We start from the raw sequence: 27,455 nt of genomic DNA on the forward strand, positions 1-27,455 counted from the left end.
TATTCAACTCTGTATATTTTATATATCTTATTATTATTATTATTATTATTATTATTTTTTTTACTATTTAATTTGTAAAAATGTGTATACACACACACACACACACACACACACACACACACACACACACACACACACGTAGGAAAATATTTAGTATACACATCCAGAAATGCATACACTATTATATATTGTACATATATTTATTAGTTTCAGGTTGGCCATTCTTGTATTTTGCTCGTTTGTGTTGTTGTGTTTGCACATCTCTGTTGCTTGTGGGGCTCGCACACAAGAATTTCACTCGCATGTGCTGTGCCAGTGTGCCTGCACATGTGATGTGACAATAAAAGTGATTTGATTTGATTTGATTTGATTTGAAGTCAATTACCAACAGGAAGAGGAAAGGGGATAGCACGCATCCTTGTCGGACGCCAGTATTGATCTTGAAGAAATCTGTGCAGCCGTCCTCCGTCCGGACGCAGCAACGGGAGTTTGAGTAGAGACAACGAAAGGCATCTACAAACTGCTGAGGGACTTCATAGTGGCGTAGGATAGCCCATAGAGTCGGCCGGTGGACGCTGTCAAAAGCCTTCTCGAAGTCAATGAAATTAATAGAAATCTTCCTTTGGTATTCCAATGTTTGTTCAATGATCATGCGGAGGGTGAAGATTTGCTCGACGCATGACCGGCCACTCCGAAACCCAGCCTGCTCTTCTCGCAATCGTTCGTTCACTGCGTGTTGTAGCCGATTCAGAAGAGCGAGGCAAAACACTTTCCTGGGTACCGACAGCAACGTGATGCCCCGCCAGTTGTTACAGTCACCCAAATCACCTTTTTTTTGAAGTTTGATGATGGTGCCTTTTGTCCAATCATCGGGTACATGTGATGTTGACCAGCAGGCGTTTAGGAGTCTTGTAAGGGCGGCTTCAAGATGGGGTCCGCCATGCTTCAGCATTTCGGCGAGGATTTCGTCCAGGCCTGCTGCCTTTCCACTCTTGAGGAGTCGGATCGCTGTCTTGACTTCAGTGATGCTGATTTGTCCGATATCGACAGGAAGAAGATCCATGGAAGGTGCCAGGTCTTCGGCCTCGAACCGTTGGGGTGGCTCAGGTTGGTTCAGAGTATCGCGGAAGTGTTCGACCCATCATTGGTCTTGTTCAGCTGCAGTAAGGAGGACACGTCCATTTTTGTCTCGGCTTGGAACACCGCGGTCACCACGAGTCCCAGTTAGATTTAGAAAATTTATATATTTAAAATATATACAGTCAGGGAAAAATGATTTGAACCCCTGCTGATTTTGTAAGTTTGCCCACTAACAAAGAAATGATCAGTCTATAATTTTAATGGTAGGTTTGTTGAACAGTGAGAGACAGAACAATATCAAATAAATCTAGCAAAATGTTTTTCAGAAAAGTTATAAATGAATTCTCATTTTCATGAAGGAAATATGTGTTTGATCTGCAATCAATGAGCAAGCTTACTAGCTCCCATGAGTGTTTTTTACAGGTAACGAGCTGATACTGGGAGCCTTCTCAACTCGTTACCTCTTTTTTTTCTTTCCCTCTGGTCCACTTGGAAAAATAAATCTGTTGGGCATTTTTTTGGCCTTCAGACAATAATACTGTTTGCTACAGTGCTGGACAGGACAGGCAAAATAAATACATAAATGATAAATTGATCATTTCTTTGTTAGTGGGCAAACTTACTGCCTGTAGTGGCTGTCTTCATCACTATCCATGGGTCATTGTAGGGATCATAAAGGAGTACAAGTACTTGGGGACCATCTGCAACAGCCACCTGAGGTTCTCCCCAACTCTGAGGTCAACCTGAGAAAGTTCCACCAGTCAATGTACCTCCTTAGAAAATTGAACTCCTTCTCTGTCAGTAATAACATCCTACTGACCTTCTACTACACCATTTAAAGTGCCATGTCATTTTCTGTGGTCTGCTGGTTCCATACCATAACCCTGCAGCACAACATTGTCAAGTTGTGCTCTAAGAGTATTTAACTTGCAGCTCCCTGACATCTTCAACGCAGCAACTCCACCCCAAGTCACTACTCCACAGACTCCCCCAAAATGGGACATTTTGCCATCATTTTTATGCCATGGGAGGAAGTAGAACTATGTTGTCCATCTTTTATGCAGTCATTGTTCTAATAATGTGATGGAGCCAAGTAATGATTTCTTATTTTGTTTTCCCCAAGGTGGATGTAGCTTTTGATAGTAATGGAGATTCTAAGTGATGCTATTAAATAAAATGAACAAAGCTTGATTCACTTCTGTGTTACCAGGCTATGAGTTTGTAATGGATGGATGTATTGTTCAAATCTTCAGTTTGTTTTATATCATCCTCAGTTTCATATCAAAAATTCAAAAGAAAAAAATCAATTTGCTAATAATTCTGATATTTACAATAACTGGGCTGCTGATGGCATATCTTTGTCTAAAATAAGGATAGTGACTTACTATTCATAAAAACTGACTATGGCAGTAACACAGCTGTGAAGAATTGTTCACGGTCACATCCTGTGGGTGTGTGGGTGAGAGTTTGACACTGAGTGTATCCCCAGTCACTACTGTCCATACAAAAATGCAAGATTGCAGGGACATTTTGGCTTTGGTTTTGCACAGTAAGTAAGGAGTAATGGGAACAGTGTCCTCCATCTTTTATACAGTAATTGGCTGCAACACGTTCATCCATAAAATTAGCAGTTTTCTGATATTTAATTTTAACAGATTAAAGTCGGCTGCACTGAGAGATAAATGTAAACAATCTTATTGCTAGTTTGATATTTACCTTATTGTTCCTTAAAAGAGACAATGCACCCTTAAAAGTGGTCAACATCCAAATGTTCTGATGCTCATCACTGTCTATCCTCACTCACTGCCCACCTTTCTTTTTCATCAGATGCTAGATATTATTCCAGGATCCTTTTAGTTTATAACCAAATATCAACAAAGTCTTAAATTCTTTTTTAAAGGGCATAACTGATAGAGCTGACCAAATTTAATCCAATAAAGGACATCTTTGGTGTTCTGTGGGTGGTGTAGGCTCTAACTAAAAGTTATGAGACAGGTGGCTTTCCAACTGAGGGAACACTTTGTGTTTAGATATAAAGCCTATTCTTATAACAGTTCTCACCAGAATGGGTGAGAATTACAATGTTCTAAGATTTAAACTGTTTTTCATATGTAGAATCAAGTACCTACAGATAAATTGCATATTTTATAGGGATATTTACATTATAACTTTTATATGGCCACAGATGGTGTCAGAGCTGTTCCAGAAGGTTCAAGACAGTTATGTTCAGCAGACAGAGTTGGGCTGGAAAAGAAGGGGCCAGCGCCAACAGTCCACTACTGCGGCTTCGCATTTCCTCCAGTCCTTGACTGAACTTACCACCCGCTTGGAGAGGTACCAACAGAGGAAATTGGCTGATACAGAGCATCATTATCAAATCTGTGGATTTGTTTGGAAACCAGCTCAGTATCATCAGAAGGGATACTTTTTCACTGCTTGTGTAGAAAATACAGTTTTAGCAAATGGTTCCATTCATAGTGCTGTCAAATAGTTTTGACAGATTCATTTGATACAAGTTTAGTTATGATTATATAGCAACTTTTTTTGACAAGTAAACAAATGGTAAACACTGATGTCAACACAAAACATAGGATTTATTATTAAAAACATTTGCAGTTCAGGCTTTCTTGATTTTAACTCTGCCTTTAGGAATAACCTGTGACTGTATTTTTCTTTGATATTCTAGATGCAAAACTTCCTTCATTCATTGTCTGAAGCCAAACTATGTCAAGGTAACAAGACCAATTTTACAGTAATACACATATTTCTTTTCCATTAACTTGTGACATATGTGTAATGTGGAACAATTTCTACACTGCCCTAAGTCATGAGGTCTAAATAATCACTGAGGACCCTAACCCTAATTCTAACCCTATTTAGAATAATGAACAAAAAAATTGAATTCGGTTTACTTTTTTCCCTCAAAAAGTACTATTTGCTTGTCTAGTAATGGTTTATGTTAGGGTTAGAGACTTGGGTTGGTATCATTATTACTGACAGCTCAGGGCTCAGAAGTTTAAAGAAGGTCAACAATTTGAAGATGAAACCTGTGGATTGGGTTGCCATGGAATTACACTAGTTGTTCCTAGGTGTGTAATGCTTAGATTGAAATGTTGAGAACTGGGACCATGAAACCAAGATGCCAGTTTTTGTCAGCTACTCTGCTGTTTACCAATATGTAGCAGTAATGCTTGTATGACCATAATAAATAGGTTTTTTGAAGGACATAGTTTACATTTACAGTAAAATTTAAATAGACCTTTTCCGTTTTTCATTCACAAGACATGCCATCACATCACAGATGTCATCACAGTTCATTTTCCAGATTCTATTAATATTTGGTTCCCAGTGGGAGCCAGATAAATTGGGTTCTGAACCTTTTTTGTTTTTCTAGAAGGATTCAGATTTAGGATCACAAATCGGAACAAAACATTGGTACAATGGATAAAAATCTCTTAAAGTAGTATTATGACATCCCTTACTATTCATGAAATTGGAGATTTTTTTTAATTACAAGACAATGTAAAACCATGTGTTACTTCTCACATGTTTCTTATCAGCTTCCTGGTATCTTTGATGTGGACTATGTGTCAGCACAGCTGAGGCATGCGGGGTTGCTGGAGACCATCCACATCCGGAAAGAAGGTTTTCCAATAAGGATTCAGTACTCCTACTTTGTCTCAAGGTGCTGCAAACATACATACAGTGCTGAGCTCATTGCTAAAAGATAGTTTGCTTCTCACTTTCCTCCAAGCAGATGATCATTCATGAACGTTAATGTAGCTCAAACTACATGCAACTATTCACTCTTTTCAGTTTAAATTTATAAACAAAAAACAAAAATTTCAATAAAACAGTGGTGTGAAAAACCAGAGTAAAAAACACAAGTGAATCTAAGATGAATGACTGTATTTTTAAAATAAAAATAAACAAACAAAAGAAAATGTGAAGGGAGAAGTGGGTCCTGAATGTTATTCGGCTTCCAAAATGGGGAATAACAAAAAATTTGAGAAACACTGCCATAAACATATGCAGAAAGCTTATTGTTGACAGATTTAATCCATTTGTCAAAGACTAAAACTAAAGACATTGAATTTTTTGTTTAGTGTCTGTTAATCATAAGAACTTTGGCATGCACTTAAGTAGGATTTTTATTATAGGACTGTTACTTCTATCCATCCATTCTCTTCCTCATATCATTACTTGTATTTTATTTTAATTAATGTTGTACTCGTAAATAATCTAAAAATGTCTTCCGCCGCTCCCAATTTTGGTATCACTTTTTAAAAAGCTGTGTCCCTATTTTAAACCTTTTTATTAATCAGTTCTGATCTTTTTGTTTTCATACCACATATTTAGTGATGACATGTGTCAGCTATTCTCTTGTTATGATCTAATATAATATTATAAACTACTAAATTCCATGTGTTAAGTGAATGTAAATTCCATGACTGTAGTTTCCTTAAACACTAATTTCCCTCCAGGTTGCCTCGAACCAAAGGTTCTCCATAAATCTTAGCAAATTTGAAAGTTCCTGCTGTCTCCATGAGAAATAAAATGTAAACATTTTTTAGGTACTGGCATCAAATGATCGATAAGGATTGGTGGCAAATTAAATCTGATATGTTTAAATCACGTTCTGTTCTGGAGGGCTGTGGCTCAGGTGGTAGAGGGGGTTGTCTCCCAATCTGAAGATTGGTGGTTCACTCTCTGGCTCTTTAATCTGCAAGTACCCTTGGGCAAGATACTGACTGCAAGTTGCCCCCTACACTGCAAAAACTCAAAGTCTTAGCAAGTATATTTGTCTTATTTCTAGTCAAAATATCTCATCACACTTAAAATAAGACAAAACCAGCTAAAGAGTAACAACTCAGTAAGATATATGAACTTGTTTTTAAACTGTGGACCTTGAACTAGAAAATTTTCACTGTTCCATCAACAGATTTTTCCTCTTAGATGTTACTCTTTACCTGATTTTGTCTTATATTAAGTGTGATTAGATTTTTTTTTTTGACTAGAAATAAGACAAATCTACTTGTTAAGATTTTGAGTTTTTGCAGTGTAGGCATCCACTGCATTATGAGTGTGTGCACAAATGTTGGACAAGGTGCTTAAAGGTCTTAAAGGTGTCATGTCTTTCTGATCCAGGTATGGGGTTCTGAAGGCCCAGGAGTTAAATGAAATATCAGACAGAGATCAGACAGTGGCTCTGCTGGAAATATTGGGTGCTGAGGAGGGACAGTACCAGTTGGGACTCACCAAGGTGACAAATTGTTCAATCATCTCACCATTTAGTTTGTTTTTAATTAGAAAGGTAAAGCAGATTTTCATTTACTGTATATGCAACTACATTTAGGTGTTCCTTAAGGAGCAACTGTACCAGCAGCTGGAAGAAAAATGGAGCAGCACTCAAACATGGGCTGCCATCACCATCCAGAGAAACATAAGGGGTTTCCTCTGCAGGAAGAACTTTAGATTCTTCAAACAGAAAGCCATTGTCATCCAGAGCCACATTCGAGGACACCAGGCCAGGTCTACTGAGGGAGAGGGGAAATCTATGCAATCTATGACATTCAATGGTGTTTGAGAAAGTGGTGTTTGGCCCCTTCCTGATGTCATACGTTTTTGTATGTTAATATTAGACAAAGGTAACACAATTAAGTAAAAATCAGTTTCCAAATTAAGGTGTCTAATATTAAGGGGGGGAAATCCAAACTTACATGGCCATGTGTGAAAATGTGACCCCCACCCCACTTATAACGCTTGTGGCAATTGTGGTAAAAGACCTTAGAACTGCCGGCATCACTTGCCTCAATTAAGGTCAGTGCTCCTGACTCCACCATAAGAAAGGGACTGGGCAAAAACGGCCTACATGGCAGAGTTCCAAGAACCAAAAACAATGCTAAGCAAAAGGAACATAAAGGCTTGTCTCAGTTTTGCCAGAAAGCGTCTTGATGATCTTCAAGACTTTTGGGAAAATACACTATGAATTGACAAGACAAAAGTTAAACTTTTTGGAGGGTGTGTGTCCCATTATGTTTGGTGTAGAAGTAACAGCATTTCAGAAAAGGAACATCATACCAACAGTAAAATATGGTGGTGGTAGTGTGATTGTCTGGGGCTGTTTGGCTACCATTGATCCAAAACATACCAGCAAGTCCATGGCTCAAGAAAAAACAAAATTTCTCTACAGCACTCTAAAAGACTCATTGCCAGTTATTGCAAGTGCCTGATTGCAATTGTTGCTGCTAAGCAATGGTCCAAGCTGTTATTAGGTTTAGGGGGCTTTCACTTTTTCACACAGGGCCATGTAGGTTTAAATTTTTTCCCCCATTAATCATAATGATATATTTGTCTAATATTTACATTTGTGTGTAAATAAATCAAGTGTGAAAAACAAAAAAAGGAAATCAGGAAGGGGGCAAACAGTTTTTCACACCGCTCTGTGTGTGTGTGTGTGTTTATATACTAGCGATCATATATGTGTATATACAGTGGGGCAAAAAAGTATTTAGTCAGCCACCGATTGTGCAAGTTCCCCCACTTAAAATGATGACAGAGGTCAGTAATTTGCACCAGAGGTACACTTCAACTGTGAGAGACAGAATGTGAAAAAAAAATCCATGAATCCACATGGTAGGATTTGTAAAGAATTTATTGGTAAATCAGGGTGGAAAATAAGTATTTGGTCACCTCAAACAAGGAAAATCTCTGGCTCTCACAGACCTGTAACGTCTTCTGTAAGAAGCTTTTCTGTCCCCCACTCGTTACCTGTATGAATGGCACCTGTTTGAACTCATCATCTGTATAAAAGACACCTGTCCACAGCCTCAAACAGTCAGACTCCAAACTCCGCCATGGCCAAGACCAAAGAGCTTTCGAAGGACACCAGGAAAAGTATTGTAGACCTGCACCAGACTGGGAAGAGTGAATCTACAATAGGCAAGCAGCTTGGTGTGAAAAAATCAACTGTGGGAGCAATCATCAGAAAATGGGAGACATACAAGACCACTGATAATCTCCCTCGATCTGGGGCTCAACGCAAGATCTCATCCCGTGGGGTCAAAATGATCATGAGAACGGTGAGCAAAGATCCCAGAACCACACGGGGGGACCTGGTGAATGACCTGCAGAGAGCTGGGACCAAAGTAACAAAGGTCACCATCAGTAACACACTACAACGGCAGGGAATCAAATCCCGCAGTGCCAGACGTGTTCCGCTGCTGAAGCCAGTGCATGTCCAGGCCCGTCTGAAGTTTGCCAGAGAGCACATGGATGATACAGCAGAGGATTGGGAGAATGTCATGTGGTCAGATGAAACCAAAGTAGAACTTTTTGGTTCAAGTGCGCATGCGCCAACCAGCGTGCAGCCTGTTACAGTCGCTCCTGCTTTTCTCTTAGTTTAGCTTTTTTTTTCTACGTATTCTTTTTTTTTTCTGACTTGTATTTTCCTCCGTTTTCTATCTCTTACTCAATCATGTGGATTGAGAGAGTTTTTGTTCTTCTGGTGGCCGTGGAACTGTTACTTTTATCAAGGAACGGGACCGCGGCACATCTCCTACACGCACGGACTGTTTACTCCAGAGATCAGCTGATCGCCCTGATGCCGGCCGGTTCGCTGGCCAGGCCCGCAGAAGTACCAGCTGAAATTTGGAGGAAAACACATCGGGGATGCAGAGATCAAGGACAGAAGAGAAGAAAAAAGGTGACGGTGAGACAGCGGAGGCTCGAAGCGAGGAGGAGGTTTAAACCGTGTCTGCCGTCTATCGTGATGGGTAATGTGCGATCGTTGGCAATTAAAATCGACGAGCTCTCAGCACTGGTACGGAGTCAGAGGGAATACCGAGAGTGTAGCCTGATGTGTTTCACCGAATCATGGATGCACCAGGACATTCCCAATGAGAATGCTTCCGTGGAAGGCTTCCACACTGTTCGGGCGGACAGGGACAGCATCGCTAGCGGAAAGGAGGTGGGCTTGCTGTTTTAGTTAACAACCGGTGGTGTAACCCTGCCAACATAACAATCAAAGAAAGGATTTGTTGCCCGGACACTGAACTGTGTGCTGTTGGACTCAGGCCGTATTATTTACCCAGGGAATTCTCTCACGTCATCTTGGTGGCTGTTTATGTACCCCCCTCTGCTAACCCCACAGCTGCATGTGACACTATCCACTCTGCCATAGCTCGGCTACAGACTCAGCACCCGAGTGCCTTTATTGTGATCTCGGGTGACTTCAACCATGTATCACTGGACAATACACTACCAACATTCAAACAATATGTGGACTGTCCCACCAGGGGAGAGAAAACTTTAGACTTACTGTATGCTAACGTCAAGGATGCATACAGCTCCTCCTCCCTCCCCCCACTTGGTAGGTCAGATCATAACCTGATTCACCTCACCCCCCGCTATGTGCCAATTGTGAGGAGGGAACCTGTGACCACCAGGACTGTTAGGAGGTGGTCAGAGGAGGCAATAGCAGAACTACAGGGCTGTTTCGAGGTGACCGACTGGGAAACACTCTGTGAGCCTCACGCCGAGGACATCAATGGGCTTACTGAGTGTATCACAGACTACATAACTTTCTGCACCGACTCCATTGTTCCAGCTCAGACTGTTCATTGTTACCCAAATAACAAGCCGTGGGTGACTAAGGACATCAAAGCCCTCCTCAACAACAAGAAGAGGGCTTTCAGAGGGGGCAACAAAGAGGAGATGAGGAAGATCCAGGTGTTACTAAAGGACAAGATCAGAGAGGCTAAGGACAATTACAGGAGGAAGCTGGAGTGGAAACTCCAGCAGAACAGCATGAGAGAGGTGTGGAGGGGCATGAAGACCATCACTGGATTCAGGCCAACCAACAGCAGGGGAACTGAGGGAGGTGAGAATAGAGCCAATGAGTTGAATCTGTTTTTCAATAGATTCGACACCACAGTGTCTGCTCCCACCCCCACAACCTCACCTGTAGTCAGCCTGGAATCCAGAACCACACCACTGTGCCAGCCTCTCTCTTCACATGGCGCTGTTGCCTCCTGTGAGATTCTTGACACCCCTTCCCCACCCATCACCTTCACTCAATACCAGGTTGAGATGCAAATGAGGAGACTTCACTCAGGCAAGTCTGCTGGACCAGACGGAGTGAGTCCCCTTGTCCTCAAGACCTGTGCCCCCCAGCTGTGTGGAGTCTTTCATAAACTGTTTATGCTGAGTCTGAGTCTGCAGAGGGTCCCGGTGATGTGGAAGACATCATGCCTCGTCCCTGTACCAAAGACGCCACGTCCCAGTGGCCCCCAGGATTACAGGCCCGTGGCATTGACCTCCCACATCATGAAGACCCTGGAAAGGCTCATCCTGGACCAGCTGCGACCCATAGTAAGACCACACCTGGATCCCCTTCAGTTCGCTTATCAGCCTCGTCTCGGAACTGAGGACGCCATCATCTACCTGCTCAATCGTGTCTACACCCATCTGGACCAGCCGGCGAGCACTGTGAGGGTCATGTTTTTTGACTTTTCCAGTGCTTTCAACACCATCAGGCCGACCCTCCTGGGTGATAAGTTAGCAGCGATGCAGGTGGATGCTTCTCTGGTGTCCTGGATTGTTGATTACCTGACAGGAAGACCACAATATGTACGTCTCCCACAGTGTGTGTCTGACAAGGTGATCAGCAACACAGGGGCACCACAGGGGACTGTCCTCTCCCCCTTCCTCTTCACCCTCTACACCACAGACTTCAGCCACTGCACAGAGACATGCCATCTTCAGAAGTTTTCTGATGACTCTGCGGTGGTTGGATGCATCAGCAGGGATGATGAGACAGAGTACCGGGCTGTGGTCGACTCCTTTGTCACGTGGTGTGAGCAGAATCATCTGCAGCTCAACGTGGCAAAGACCAAGGAACTGATCGTGGACTTCAGGAAGACCAGGAAACACTTGACCCCTGTTTCAATTCAGGGGGTCAGCGTTGACATTGTGGAGGACTATAAATACCTTGGAGTACACATTGACAATAAACTGGACTGGGCTAAAAACACCACAGCACTTTACAGGAAGGGCCAGAGTCGTCTCTATTTTTTGAGGCGACTGAGGTCCTTCAACATCTGCCAGAAAATGCTGAGGATTTTCTATGAGTCTGTTGTGGCCAGTGCGATCCTCTATGCTGTTGCATGCTGGGGGAGCAGGCTGAGGGTCGCAGATGCCAACAGACTTAATAAACTAATCTGTAAGGCCAGCAATGTTGTGGGGATGGAGCTGGACTCCCTCAAGGTGGTGTCGGAGAGGCGGATGCTGTCCAAGATAAAGACAATGTTGGATAACACCTCCCACCCACTCCATGACATGCTGGTCAGTCACAGGAGCACGTTCAGTGAGAGACTGAGATTACCGAAAAGCACCACTGAACGACACAGGAAATCATTCCTGCCTGTGGCCATCTCCCTGTACAACGCATCCACTTAACACACTGTTTGCTGCTACAACTACACATGTTTCTTTTCCAACTATTTATTTATGAGTGACTTATGTATGTATGTATGTATATATATGTATATATTGTACTATTCTTAGTTAGTGTATTGTCTGTCTTGTCTTAATGTTGGTTTAAAATGGAGCACTGTAACAAAAAATAATTTCCCCCAGGGATCAATAAAGTATTCTGATTCTGAAAACTCAACTCGTCGTGTTTGGAGGAAGAAGAATACTGAGTTGCATCCCAAGAACACCATACCTACTGTGAAGCATGGGGGTGGAAACATCATGCTATGGGGCTGTTTTTCTGCCAAGGGGACAGGACGACTGATCCGTGTTAAGGACAGAATGAATGGGGCCATGTATTGTGAGATTTTGAGCCAAAACCTCCTTCCATCAGTGAGAACTTTGAAGATGAAACGAGGCTGGGTCTTCCAACATGACAATGATCCAAAACACACCGCCCGGGCAACAAAGGAGTGGCTCCGTAAGAAGCATTTGAAAGTCCTGGAGTGGCCTAGCCAGTCTCCAGACCTCAACCCCATAGAAAATCTGTGGCGGGAGTTGAAAGTCCGTGTTGCTCGGCGACAGCCCCAAAACATCACTGCTCTCGAGAAGATCTGCATGGAGGAATGGGCCAAAATACCAGCTACTGTGTGTGCAAACCTGGTAAAGACCTATAGTAAACGTTTGACCTCTGTTATTGCCAACAAAGCTTATGTTACAAAGTATTGAGTTGTATTTTTGTTATTGACCAAATACTTATTTTCCACCCTGATTTACCAATAAATTCTTTACAAATCCTACCATGTAGATTCATGGATTTTTTTTTCACATTCTGTCTCTCACAGTTGAAGTGTACCTCTGGTGCAAATTACTGACCTCTGTCATCATTTTAGGTGGGGGAACTTGCACAATCGGTGGCTGACTAAATACTTTTTTGCCCCACTGTATATGTATGTATACATATATATGTATGTATATATATATGTATGTATATATATGCACACACATATATATATACACATATATGTACTAGTGCTGTCAGCATTAATCTCGTTAAAATGATGTTAATACCATAACCGCATTAACGTGCCAAATCCCTGTTAGCGACAGGGAATGTGCATCTTCTTTTTGTTTTCATATTTTAATTTATATTTAATTGTGTTGTGGTTTGCAGTGTTTTGTGTTGTTTCACTTAAAATTAGTTTAAAAGGAAAAAGCTGAAAATTTAAATAGTTAAAAGTTGAAATGTAAAAAGTTGGTTTTTATATTATATGATATATTTATTACATTTTATGTGGAGTGAATAAATAGAAGTATATTTACAGTGGCCCTAGAGACAAAGCACGTACAAACTCCAAAACACGTACAAACTCCAAAACACGTACAAAACACAAGAGAAGTGCTCCAGGATGCTAGGGCTTTTGTTACCTAGTGGCTACACAAGCCAGGAAGTACCAGCAACCGGATTTGGTGTGTGGTAGTAAGAGGTAAATGAACATTTTTTTTAAATTATTTGAATATATATGAGTGGTTGTGTATAAATACACAAACAGCTTTATTTGCAACATGCAGGTTGCCCTGCAGTGAAATGGGACACCCCCCCCCCCCGACCTTACACACACAACACAGACATCACATGGGGATACAAGTCGGAGATCGGTAGCGTTACAGAAAAACACTGAAATATACACTACAATAGGAAAGTACAAGAGGAAAAAAAGAGACCTCTACTCATGCTGTGCTTCCATGGTAGGACAGCATGAGAACAGGAAACAAAAAAATTCCTCTGCACAAAAAGCACATAAATGTCCACAGCACAACATTGTGAAAGACATGACAAGCCACAGGATTGGGTGGGGGGTGAGGAGTAATCCGAAGCGAACACAGCAGCCGCCCTGCACAGCACTACCATTCCAGCGCGGCACATGGACCCGCCGTGTTCCCCCGCAGGAAACAAGCATTGAAGGCGTTTGGAAATGGAGGGGGGATGAGTGTGTGCTTATCAGTGTAAGTGTATGTGTGTGCGTGTCCAGAGTTCAGCTGAGACAGTGTCCTTCGCCCTGCCAGGCTAAGTAAACAGTCTACCAGCCAACCCAGGTGGCCTTGCATGGAATGGGAAGGAACAGACTAAACACAGTCGTTATCAGGGAGTTTTTGTTCAGCTCCAGCCTTGCCGCTGGCGCCAAAGGGGCTATCCGCATGAAGTGATGGTGCTTTTTACTTTAGTGCGAACAGCTCATATGAATTTCAAAGCAGTTCTACAGTCCAACACTGGTCTCTCAGTTGGAGAGCCGCGAACTTCCCCATACTTGCGTTCTGTGATGTTGTCATTTCTTGTGCTCAAGGAGCCGATGTCTGAGAATTCACGGCAGTGTGCCTCCCCGAGATGTCATCCAATTTGCGCCCAGAGATGTTATTCCGAGCGAGCCCAGTCTGTATCCAGTCTGCAGTCAGAGGTCTTATTCTGAATATTCACAGCAGCCGTAGCCTCTCCAAGATCTTATCTGTGCTACACTCAATGAGCCCATTTTGAGAAACTCACGCCTCTTCCCATCGTTTCAATCCCAGCGGGCAGCCTTGTGGGGGTTTGAACAGCTGGTTCCGCTTTCTTAATTCTTCGATAAGTCAGGGCCAAGCCAGCTCCGATCAGCAAGAACCCTGTTACCATGGTTCCAAATAGGTAGATATCTTCAGCACTCAGGCTCACCCAAGCCCAAACTTCTCGTTGAGAAAGGGGTGTCAGTTGCATTTAGGGACCAGTTGATCAAATCCATAATTCCTCTTTTAGGTTTTAGAGAACAGACTGTGAGGGAGTGTTCCAGGGAAGAAAAAAGCACGAGACAAGACAAGGACATAAGAAGCTAAGCAGGGAAGCTAAGGGAGAGGAGAGGAGAAAAGTGCGACCGCCTTCGCTGAGAGCCAAACGAAAGAGAGCCAGGGATAACAATACACATATGCTTTCAATTGTGTAATTTAAGTGATCTAGGTAGCTCTGTTTTGGAAGTTCAGTTAACGCTAGAAATGTGTTTTGGAGTTTGTACATGCTTTGTCTCTAGGGGCCACCGTATATATTTATATATAAACATATATAAATAAAACCACAGGTTTTTTTTACATTAGTAATTCCTTTGGTGCATAATTTTATGTTGTTGTTAATAATAAATTAAAGCAACAAAACAACCTGAAGAGCCGGTTGGGAGCCGACTCTTTTTAGTGAGCCGAGCCGAAAGAGCCGGTTCTCTAAAAAGAGCCGGAAATCCCATCACTACTGCGTGTTAGCGCATTGACACCGTGTGTGAGCTAGAAATAAAGAACCTGTTGTTAAGGCAGAAGAGGAAAAGATTTGGAAACCTGTCCACTAAAAATTTTTATGAAGCAGTGTAAAAATTAAAACTAGTCTAGGTCAACATGCGATCCACTGTTTATATTTTAAGTTGTTAGTGGGTTGATTTTGAAGCTATATCAGTGTGGATGTTTAAATACAGGTCTGGTTAAAGAAACCGAACAGAACCTTTCAACTTCATTTAACTGTAGGAGCTTTGTGTCTCTGAATACATTGACATTCTCACAGGAAGACTGAGTGAAGAGTAGTTCTGAAACTGCACTAACCCACTGTACAGAAAACCAGTAAAGATGCATTTCATAGAGGTAGTGAAAGGGCATAGTCCTTAAAGGGGTTTAGGACATTGCTTTCAGTTATGTACAAATGTAATCCCTTGTGTGCTGCTGCTCTTCTCCTGCTTTTAGGAAGTACTACAAACGTTTGAAGCAGTCCTTCACTCAGTTCTGGGCTTTGATGCTAATAACCAGGAACACCATAAAGAGACATCACTGGAGAAAGGTATACATGAGAGAAAGAAAGTGTGAAAGAGAGAAAGAGAGGTCCTCACTCCGAAGGCCATGCCTGAGTTTGTTGGCAGTCTCATGATTTCTGACTTTCTTATGGAATAATCTGTCGTAATTCTCATGCAAAACCAGCCTCAAAAGAATTAGGCTTGGTGTGGCATCAGTCTGTCTAAAATTCACAAGAATCAGTACTCCTCTACAGTATTGGTCAGGCTTTAAACAAACCATATACATTAATCACCTAATGGGTCCTCACCCTAATCTGGTCTTTAAATCTGATGTCATTAGTCGTTTCCGTTTCCAAACTCCACTTCAGGTCCCAAAGTCAAACGAACACTGTGGCAAACTGTTACAAACTGTCAAAACTCTTTAATATTTAATAAAATGATCAGTGTTGCTGCTCTACCAGGTGTACCAATTAAGTTTAAAATTCAGGTTACCATGAAAACAGAATTTATGAAATTTAGTGAGTTAGAAGTTAGCAGGGAGTTGACTCGCTAGTTTCGACCTAAACGCAATATACCTTGTACTGATTGAGGAATTAAAGAAAATATATAGTAAAACATACAGCTCTGCTATTACTTCTGACCTAAATGAAGACAGAAAACTGAACAGCAGTGAAGTTTGTAGGGTTACTGAAGTTGGACTCCTGAAGAAGGCATATCTTCGCGACTGCAGTTTGGAGTCCTCCTTCATACAAATGCTGAGTCTCCAGGGTGAAATGAAGGACCTTTCTGATGGAACAAATCAACCGCTGATGATTTTTTACATTTTCATTGTAAGTGGGCCAAAGAAGTTAATTAAAAGTAGTCTAACATAAATGTAAATGCTGTAATTTGATTATTTTAATAAACCATGTAACTTGGATGGATTAGATGCTGGCGTGACCACAATGCACACGTCTGATGTCGGTCACAGTGGCCCAAGGGATCGCTCAGGGAGTTTGTGTGTTCGCTCAGACACATTAAAAATTAGAGGGAACATTGCTGTCAGCCTGAAGGGCAGTGTCCACAAAATAGGACTTATTAAACATGTTAAACCTTTAGGGTAATTAACTCAACCAGGTAACAGCAGCATTGGTTGCAGCTCAAAACATAAGTACAAAACAGCAACAATACAGCATTCCCACTCCCCAGTCCTTCCTTCCCTCCCATTACCCCAGTGTCTACAGATCCAGCCTCTTGACTGGCCTGCGTACCCAGCCGCACCTTGTGCGTACCTGATCCGGGACGTCTGCGTGAGTGGCAGTGTTGCCAATTTAGCGACTTCGTCGCTATATTTAGCGAGTTTTCAGACCCCTTAGCGACTTTTTTTCTAAAGAAAGTCGCTAAAAAAAGACGTGAAAGCGCGTATCGCTTTTACTCTCAACAAGCAGCGGGTGCTGTAACGCAGTCAGTTCTTCTTTTACTCTTATGCTGTTTTGTGGATCACAAGGTTTAAAACTACTTATAAACACACACACACAAAGTAACTCCACCAGAGTGCCTATTTCGGGTCACTTGCTGGTCCAAGCCCGGGTAAAGGAGCAGGGTTGGAATTGTGACATTAAAAAAAACAATAATTGCTAAAAGAAATTTAATTTGTAGTTCTAAATAAACTCTAAATGCATTTTTTACTCACTTTATGTCTCTTCCACGATGTTATTTCTCTCTCCAACAACATAGGTTACAATTAGATTAGCATGATCAATCATGCAAATTAGGCGATGACGTCATTTAGCGACTTCTAGCGACTTTTAGGACAACCAATAGCAATTTTCCTTACTGAGGAGTTGGCAACACTGGTGAGTGGGTGCAAGCATTGGGGCCGGACTAGGGGCCAAGGGTGGGGTCTCTGAAGTGGAGACACCAGCGCACTGGGATGGCAGCCCCTCAGTGTCCACAGTGGGTGGTGGAAGGGGTTGTGGCATAGCCCGTGGAGATGGTTCGAGGAGGAGATGGCGGTGGTTCCGTTGCAGCACTGCACCTTGGGGTGTGGCAATGAGATAGGACCTCAGAGTGACGTTCTCCTTGGAGACAATGGCAGGTGTTGCCCAAGCCTTCTCCTTGTCCAGCTTAGTAAGGACAGATGGTAGTGATGGGATCTCCGGCTCTTTTTAGAGAACCGGCTCTTTCGGCTCGGCTCACTTCAGCTCCCAACCGGCTCTTCAGGTTGTTTTGTTGCTTTAATTTATTATTAACAACAATATAAAATTATGCACAAAAGGAATTACTAAAGCATATGTGTATTGTTTGTGTATTTATACACAACCACTCATATATATTCAAATATTTTTAAAAAAAATGTTCATTTACCTCTTACTACCACACACCAAATTGGGTTGTTGGTACTTCCTGGCTTGTGTAGCCACTAGGTAACAAAAGCTCAACACTGCGCCTAGCATCCTGGAGCACTTCTCTTGTGTTTTGTACGTGTTTTGGAGTTTGTACGTGCTTCGGAGTTTGTACGTGTTTTGGAGTTTGTACGTGTTTTGGAGTTTTTACGTGCTTTGGGGTTTGTACGTGCTTCGGAGTTTTTACGTGTTTTGGAGTTGTGGATGGAGTAGCGGTAGGGGCTTAGTACCATGGCGGTGGTCGTAGTAGAACGCCTGCTCGGCCTTCTGACTAGCGTCCCTTCGTTTAACCTCTCTTTTGGTGGGCCATTTAGGTTGAAGATTCTTCTCCAAGGTGGGCAGGGTTGTCCTGATCTTCCTCCCAAGTTCCGCTGGGCTGAAGCCTGTAGTGGCACAGGGAGTAGACCTACAGCACATTAGTGCTATTAGTGGGTCATCATGCTGGAGGATTTTCTTTGCGGTCTGTACTGCCCTCTCCGCGTGACCATTTCCCTGTGGGTGGTGGGGATTAGATGTTATGTGGGCGAAATCTATCTCCCTCGCGAAGGCCTGGAACTCAGAGCTGGAGAACTGAGGGCCATTGTCACTCACCACCTCGTCAGGGATCCCAAACCTAGCAAAGGTCGACTTCAGTTTCTGAACAACCTGGCCACTGGTTGTGGATGGTAGATGCAGTATTTCCAGAAAACGTGAGTAGTAGTCTGACACAACAAGGTAATTATTCCGGTCGTGTTCACAGAGATTCAGGGCTATCCTTTGCCATGGACGATCCGGCAAAGGTGTGGAGATGAGCGGCTCCCTTGTCTGTGTTGGCCTCTGCGCCAGACAGGTGTGGCACTGCAGCACTGCATTCTTTAGCTCAGTGGAGAGCCCCGGCCACCACACAGATGAATTAGCCCTATCCCTGCACTTGGTGAGGCCTTGGTGCCCTTCATGTAGTTTTTGTAGAATGGCTGTTCTCTGTGACTTTGGAATGACAATCCTGCAGCCTCGTATGACCAGGCTGTCAGCCTCTGATAGCTCGTTCTTCACTTTCATGTACGCTTTGATGTTCAGTGGCACACTAGCTCCATATGCAGGCCAACCCCTGCGTATGTACATGATGACAGTCTGTAGTTCAACATCAGTTGCAGTAGCTGCTTTAATGCTTTCCATTCGGCTTGGGGATGCTGGAATGCCCTGTAACACGGTGGCTATGTAGCAGTCCACTTCACTGTGAGTGCTAGTGTCATCCTCAGCCCGTGACAACGTATCGGCGATGACAAGCGTTTTGCCAGGAACATAGATGGCCTCTGGCTTGTACCTCATGAGCCGCATCAGGAGGCGTTGACACCTCAATGGAACATTGTCAAGGTCCTGGCTGTTGACCAGGGGCACCAAAGGTCTATGGTCAGTCTCAAGCCTGAAGCGATCTAAGCCACATAAATACTTATCAAACTTCTCGCAGGCCCACACACTCGCAGCACCTTCTCAAGTCGGTTGTCGTGTTGTTCTATGGTGGCCCCATAGACCGGGATGTCAACCATAAAGACCTCCACACCCTCAAGCCCCTCCACACCCTCGAGCCCTTCTAAGGTCAACAACATCTTTTGCTGAAAGATCTCTGGTGCACTTGTTATTCCAAAGGGCAGCCTCTTAAAACAATACCTGCGGCGCGATGAATGTCGTTAGTTTGCAGCTCTCGTGGTGCAACGGGATCTGCCAAAATCCACTGGCAAGATATAGCGCTCTCTTTTGACAGACTTATTCAGCTTTGACAGTGTTCTTCTTCAAGACAGGCACCATTGGGGCACACCATTCGGTAGGTTGGGTCACCCTCTCAATGACACCATGATTCTCCATTCTTTGTAGTTCCTCCTTCACTTTCTGCAGCATGGGGAAAGGCACACGGCATGCTGTATGGACCACCAATGGCACAGCATTGTCCCTTTACTGAATTTTGACTGGCTCATTTTTTAGTGTTCCGTGTTCACCATAAAGTGGTTGGTTCCTGGTAGCAATGAGCATTGCTTCATCAATTCTTCCCACCAGGTTAATCTGCACTGACAAGGAGCGGCTGAGAAGGTTGTTAACTCTGCCTCCACGAACCACATACACCTTGGATAGGTAGTCTTTGCCTTTATAGCTTATTGTGGCCTTGAAGTAGCCGAGACATAACATCTCTCCTCCGGGGCTATCTAGAGGGAGATTAGAAGGCTCTAGTGTTCTCTTATGAGCAAGTGTGTGGAACGTGTCTTCATTTATGATAGTGACATCTGCTCCTGTGTCGATCTTAAATTCTATTGGGGCAGAGTCTAGCCGTAACTGCACAGTCCATGCTTCACTATTTCCTTTTGCATTACACACTGAGCCTAGAAAGTATGAGGCCTGCTTGCTTTTCTCTGTCTCAGTAACCTCATTCACTGATCTGGTGTTACGACACACCCTGGCCCAGTGTCCCATTTTTCGGCAGCCATGGCAAACAGATTTTGCTGCTGGGCACCTTTTGTCCCTGGCATGCTGTGTCTTTCCACACTTACCGCATTTCTTGTCACGCCCCGACCAATTATTTTTCCGTGGGTAGCCTGCCTCGCTGTTGTTGTTGTGATTTCCAGTCCATGATTTTCCGTTTATCCCGTACCTCCTGTACTGAGCCTCCCGCATCTCCCTGCAAGCTGACCTGCGCTGCGACCTCCTCTGACTGTCTGGGTTGTTTACGCCAACATGAGGTCCTTCATCAGCTGTAGCCTGCGGGAGAGGTCCTTGTCTAGTATCCCGACCACAATACGGTCGCGGATATCTTCCTCTTTACATGCACCAAACTCACAGTGCCCTGAGAGGTCATACAGGGCTCGGATAAAACTCTCCGCCGTTTCGCCTGGCCGCTGGACACGCTGGTGAAAACATGCTCTCTCATGTATAATGTTCCTCTGCGAGAAAAAATACTCGTCGAACTTCCTCATTACACGTCACGACTTTCATCAGCGGCGAAGGTGAGTGACTTGTAAATGTTCTCTGTTTCATTGCCCATCGCGTAGATTAGACAGCTCACCTGTACTTGTCCTTCGTCTTTGTGGAGTTTCGTTGCGATCCTGTAGCGCTCGAAACACTGTTTCCAGTCGGGCCATTCCGTTGGCTTATCGAAGGGGAAGCTTGTCGGGGGATTAAACTTAGCCATTCGTTGTTTCCTCCCTTATGACGTTATTCCGGCGATGGTCCGGGTGAGTTCTGACACCATTGTAGAATGACCACTCGGTAGCTTTCTTATGATGCTGCTTTATTGAACGTATATCCAGCATGGGTTATTACAGCACAACAACGGGTGCGGTAGCTAGGAGTAGAACAGCACATAGACAGCCCTGCCGCAAAGCATGTCAGGGTGGCATAAAGCCGCAATGCCCACCCCCTCAACACAGGCAACCCAGTATATGACAGCCATCAGTGTAAATCTCAATAGGTCAGCATCTTCCTCTGGCACATACATGGTGAAACAACTTTGATGTCAGACATCAAAACAACAGGCTCTTTTCTGAACCTTGTCAGCACGCAAAGTTCTTGGACTAATCAAATGGCATATTTGATTAGTCCAAGAACTTTGAGTCTTCCTTGGATAGCCCAATCTGCTCATCAAGACTGCTCTGAGGGAAGTCCATCTTGAACTGCTGTTTCCATAGCTTGTCCAGTGTAACAGCAAAAACTCTGTTGGCTGTAACTGTTGACAGCCATCCTGGCCAATTCACAGCATTCTTGACTAAGTGGCCCATTCACTGTCCAAACGAGCATGGTCTTAATGGCGGAAGGTCCATCACCTACACTCTGGATGACCTTTAAAGGTTCTATGGCTCTGGGCATATTCATGCCGATCAAAAGGTCCAGAAAGGTATATGTTTCTACAAGCTTGCAGTCTTGTTCACCGGAACCAGTAAGACCATTAGTCTGGATTGTAACAGGATCTGCCTCATTGTGAAGTTTGACCTCTTTCTTCTCCTTTTGGTGGATATGGAGCATACTTACATGTCTGAAATCACAGATTTTACACAAAATTCATTTTCTGCATTCTTGGGTGGTGTGTCCAATACAACTCCAAATAGATGCTATTCTTTTTAAGAAACGAAATCTTCTCCTTATGAGGTTTCTTATCAGGGAGAGTGTGTGTCCACCTTTGCAGAACAGACAAGCCATCACAGCACTGTGACAATCTTGAGCCCCTTTTTGATTCTTTCTCTCAGAAAAAGTTGTGCCAAAGCTACTTCCTTTAGCCCTTGGATGTGGAGAACGTCTCCCTCCATCACTGCCCTTGGCTGTTAGATGTGTTGATGGAGCATCACATAGATTTCCAAAGACAGGATCTGTAGCAATTTTAACATGACGCTCAAGGAAGGAAGCCATGTCAGTGAATGCAGCTCTGTGATGTTGCCTCTCCTGGATGTCACATGCTACTGTTCACCATTTGTCTTTTAATTTACATGGCAGTTTTATAATCACAGCAAGCATATTGGCAAGCGTAACCTCTTCCATTGCATTGCAGCATCTATGTATAAGCAAACAATACATCTGAAAAGCCTTTCTGTCTTCTCATCTAATCAGTGGCCATGAGTGAACTTTATTCAGATAAGCATCTCTGGAACAAAAGTCTCTGTGTCTGCACTGATTTCAAGCCTGTTACTCTTTTTTTTTTTTTTAATATGATTCTATTCCACTGGATTTCCATGAACCAGTGCTCTCCACAGTGGATCCAGTTCTCAGCACATTCACTTTTGCAACAATTGCAGCTATTATCTGCTTCAAGCTGTTTGGAAACCTTGTTCCATCTTTCTCCTCAATTGTTCCTCCTGTTCTTCAAGAAAATGTTTTTCTTTGAGCATATGCTGGCTGTAACAAGGCAGCCATTTTAGCTTCTGCTCTGAGACATGCAGATGAAGTAGATGATATTTTTGAGCTCAACCTACTGCCTTGGTTTGACACACTATCAGATGGCAACACATCATCATAGACATCATGCTGGAGATTAAGAGACAGTTGAGATTCTTTTCCAAAGTGCTCTTGAACCCTCACTTCTCCTAGGGGTGTTTCCTGTGACTGTACCCTGTCAGGTGACGGCCTGCCTGAACGTTTGTCAGTTTCAGACAGACATATTTTAACACCCTCCATAAACCCTTTATTGTATTTAGCAATGCTTAAGAACCATGTATTTTAATTATCTTTCTAATCAAATGAGATTAATGAAAGAAGAGATTTATGCAATGCCTACCATCCTTAAACAGGTCTCTTAACTCATAGTTAAATTAAACGATTCAACTTGTGAATAATTTATAAATTTATTTCATTAGCTCTTTAAAAGACATAATGACCCTTTTCATTTTGTTTACATGCTTTTTCCGATCTGTTTGGATAGTTTCAATTTTGTTTGCAAGAACTTTCTCGGTGAGAACAATTAATCTTTTATAATTTTCAGGTTTTCCAACAACAGATGCAGCTTGTGATTAGAGCAGGGCGATATGACCAAAAATATTTATCACGATATACATTTGAAAATTTGCGATAACGATATAACTGACGATATAATTGACACCAGACAAAATACTTTACAACTCCACAACTTTATTTGTGCAAAACAAAAACAAAAAAACATCAATGTATTTTCACTTCAACAAGCAGCTGTTTTTTATGTGCATTAAAGTTATATAAAAATTTAACAGTGCAAATGCAAATTCCTTGCTGCCAGTTTAACCAAACCTGATTCCAAATAGAGCACATTTCATTCATAATGTTGTCAGTCCAAGCCCATTATGTATTCACAATTTGAATCCTGGGTTGTGTGAAATCCCAGAAATAAACAAAGTGAATCTGTGAACTGAGGTGTAGGTCTATTAGGTTATGTTGTGGTGATCCTCGGGTTGGGGGATGGGTGTTCATGCTGGAGTGCAAAATTAAAACCTGCCTGTATGGAAGATGGATTAGAAAAGTTCAAAGCCATCAGGTGCTCAGTTTAGAAAAAAGAGAAAAGAAGAGGAGGAGAAACGAGCAAAAGATACAGGTAAGCAGATGTGTCATTGGATAATGGCACATCTGCATCCTGAAACAATCAGAATCAGCCCAGTGCACCAAACAGGCTAGGACCGCCACTGTGCGGGAGGCTCTGTCGCTGGCGTTTTTGCTGACAAATACTGGCGACTGTCAAACCTTTGAGTCACTGAACAGCTGAATAGGGGACTAATTTTGACACACCCGCTGTTCAAACATAAATCCAAGTTTCAGTTTAAGTCTCTTTTATTTGTTATCAAAATCTTTAAAAATCCACCCGAACATCAGTGATCACAACATTCAAGATTTGAGTGGTCAGCAAAAGTCAACTTCCCCCATCACCCACCCACTCAAAAAAACTCCCTCCATAAGCTCACAGGTGATATAATAATCACTACCAACACCACATGACCCAAAGCTATGCCTATCCACCACAGGCTGGACTAACCTATAAGAACAATGTGGCCGGGTGTGGTCAGCGGTGCCGTAGCAGAGAAGGCGGATGCATCTAGACGGCATCGCAATCACGCCTTGCCAGCTTAAAAGCGGTGTAGGGTGTTGTGTTGTTGTTGTTGTGGCTACGTGTGGATGGCAGCTAGGGAGCTGCAGCTGTTGAAGTGTGTGAGCAGCAACCGGTTAATGAAGTAAAATGTTCCAGTATGCAGAATTGTGGTCGCCTCATGTAGGGCTGGGCCATATACCGTTCACGGTAATACCGGTATAATGTTGGGCAATGATAAGAAAATGAAATATCGCGATAGAATATGGGTTAAACGCACATGCGCAGTGCCTTTGTTTTCATACACACATGGCGGAAAAAGCATGGCGGCGACGGAGAATGAGAAGGGTGAAAGCGGATTGTTGAATGAAACAGATGAACCAGAACTGGTTTGTAAAAATGCTGCAACTTCAGTGGTGTGGAACTGGTTTAGCTTTCGTCCGTCAGATACACAACAAAGCACTATTTTTGGTAGAGCGTGCTAGCGGGCTGTCGTTATTACCGTGTTTTTTTAGAAAATACGGCACACTTAAAATCAATCCTTTGATTTTTCTGAAAATCGACAGAGCCCCTTATAATCCCGTGCGCCTTATGTATGAATTCTGGTTGTGTTTACTGACCTCGAAACGATTTTATGTGCACGGCGCTCGAAAATCTGTCAAATGTTTTAGTACGACTTTGCTAAGCTACGAAGCTGGACCGCTTGATGGATTGTCGGAGCATTACGGCTATCGTAGGCGGAGCCTCGCGGAGTGATACGTACTGTGCTTCAACATAATGTTACCGTATTGTGTGTGTATAACCTCTTTTTAAGTTTTTTAAGTTTTGTGGATTCAATGTATTTTGTGAAAATACATTGATGGGTTTTTTGTTTTTTTTGCACTAATAAAGTTGTGGAGTTGTAAAGTGTTTTGTCTAGTGTCAATTATATCGTCAGTTATATCGTTATCGCAAATTTTCAAATGTATATCGTGATAAATATTTTTGGTCATATCTCCCTGCTCTAGCCTCATGCTGCCTCCTGGGTTTCAGCACCACTGTGGCAGGAATGAGGCATGACGCAACCACGATTCTGCATACTGGAACAGTTTACTGGCAAAGTCATTTTTCAATCATTTATGGACTATATTATATCCCATGTATGGTCAATGTGTATGTTTGTTTTCCTATATTATGCCATACATGTATTTAATTTTAGATACATTATTATAGGGGATTTCTGAAAAAAGGAAGGTTTATAGTTAACTCTATGGCTTACAATACCTGCCTTTACAAGGTTGTATTGGATTTTCTCATTGGCTTATATATTTCAGCTTATCAATATTTTCCTCATAAAAAGCAGTCTCTTTCCTTCCCTTTAACTAGCTTTCTTATCTTGTGATAGCCTTGTCACGTGTACACAACCACACCTACACTTACAGCCCCTCTCCGTTCTTGGACTTCAAACCCTCTCAGTGAAATTCGAAGCAGCACTGCATCTCTCCTTCCGCCTTTGAAGCGTGTCTCTTAGACTTCATGCTTCGTATCTCTAACAGGTAGGCTGTTTTTCTCTTTAACCATGTAAGTTAGATCAGATGCCAAATGTAACTGGCATTTTTGTTTCCTCAAGGCATAGTTTACACCAGGAAAATTTGGAAATCTGATACAGGCAGTTTACTTGTTATCGTAACAGCTGAGACGCCTCTCTCAGCTGTTGCTTTCTGTGGATCATCTTTTGTTTCTTGCCTGGAATAGCAGTAAGCTGATATTTTTCCTCTTTTTGGTCTTTGTTTCTGTCATATTGCTCTCGTGCTGCTTTGTGTTTTATGAGCTTTGGACTATGAACAGTGGAGCTGTCAGGATTAGGCGATGAGCTCCCAGTAATTCAAGCTTGGTTATTGTCATGATATATATATATATATATGTACATATAGATACACTAATCTGAAAACGTTTTTTCACTGTAAGTTATTATTCTTTGTCTTTATTCTTTTACTCTTCTCACTTTTAACATGCTGAGCCATATTGTTAAACGTACACTTCTTTAACTTATATTAAAATATCTCCGTGATTAAATAATGAGTTAAGTTAAGATCAAAGTGGGCGGTATTTGAGTTTGACATCCCTGATGGTAAATGGGTTGGTTCTTATTTAGCACTTTTCAACTCTACCTGAACGCTCAAAGTGCTTTATATGACATGCGTCATTCACCCAATCACATCCAATCATACATGTACTTTTTTTTTATGCTTAAGATCCCTAAGGCCCCTGGTACCATTAAACTGTAGTTTAACATTCTGTGATATAAATCTTTTTATCATATATTTTTCATTCATCAAAGGCTCTCAGTTACCTCGTCAAATAGCTGGATTGTGCTCACTTGTTAAGTCACTGTTCCGATGCTAAATAATGCTAATGCTGTTTTCTGTCAGGTAAAGACAAAAGATCAACATTTTCATTAAAGTAATGCATCAGAAAGATGTGAATTTATATTTATCAGTAGGGTATGAAAAATATACTGTATGTCTAGTCTGAAATTATCTGAGTGTTAAATCTGAATGAGATTAGAAAGGCACTATATGAGTATTGGTCGTACTGGGTATGACAAGATGCACACTGATACAGCAGTTAAACAACCATCAGTGATCCAGCCCCGATTATAAGATTTAATAAATGTAATAAACAATGTAATAAATTGTTTTATTAGCCTGATTGCAAGTATTTGTTTAATATGTATCATCTTCTTCAACAACAGTTTAAGGTTCGTTAACGGTCGAATGGCACAGTAAACTGTTATACATCATATATATATACATGTATATATATACACATATATACACAAAAAGCATGTTTGCAAGTTGATATATATCCACACCCATGGGCTATTACCGCACCTAATTTTATTAGTAGGCATTCCGTTGTCTCAAGCTAGCTGGAGAGCAGGATAAACAGTTGGGATGTGAAATAAAAATGTACAAACATATCTATAAACACTGGAAAAGTCAGAGATATGGGTTGGCTTATGTCATAAACGAACCCTCTCGGACCAATACTGTTACAGTGACTACTAAGCTGTAAACTTCCTGATAAAAGTTGAACTTACTGGACTCTGTGTGGCCTTTGGTACAAGGAGGAGCAACAGCCCTCAGGGTGTGGAGTGAGTATATAACCAGACATGTATCCAAGAATAGGTCTGACAGAACGTGTGCCTGTGGGTGCAATGAAGTGCTATTAAGTTTTGCT

The 27,455-nt window shown here is 42.4% G+C and overlaps 1 protein-coding gene across 1 annotated transcript in view; it reads left to right on the forward strand.

The window, feature by feature from the left end:
* The window catches only part of myo15b (myosin XVB), a 126,743-nt gene that overhangs the window by 60,679 nt on the left and 38,609 nt on the right, over positions 1-27,455 (forward strand). Inside the window, exons 17-22 of the mRNA XM_086273304.1 lie at positions 3,266-3,414; positions 3,767-3,812; positions 4,641-4,765; positions 6,229-6,343; positions 6,437-6,612; positions 15,301-15,394. Coding sequence (XP_086129430.1) covers positions 3,266-3,414; positions 3,767-3,812; positions 4,641-4,765; positions 6,229-6,343; positions 6,437-6,612; positions 15,301-15,394 — 705 coding nt within the window. The remainder of the gene's footprint in view (positions 1-3,265; positions 3,415-3,766; positions 3,813-4,640; positions 4,766-6,228; positions 6,344-6,436; positions 6,613-15,300; positions 15,395-27,455) is intronic.

This window comes from Aulonocara sp. 'chitande type north' Nkhata Bay, linkage group LG18 (genome assembly GCF_057382095.1).
Source record: "Aulonocara sp. 'chitande type north' Nkhata Bay isolate Kocher_YH1m ecotype deep benthic linkage group LG18, A_spYH_male_GT1.1, whole genome shotgun sequence".
Lineage (NCBI taxonomy): Eukaryota > Metazoa > Chordata > Actinopteri > Cichliformes > Cichlidae > Aulonocara > Aulonocara sp. 'chitande type north' Nkhata Bay.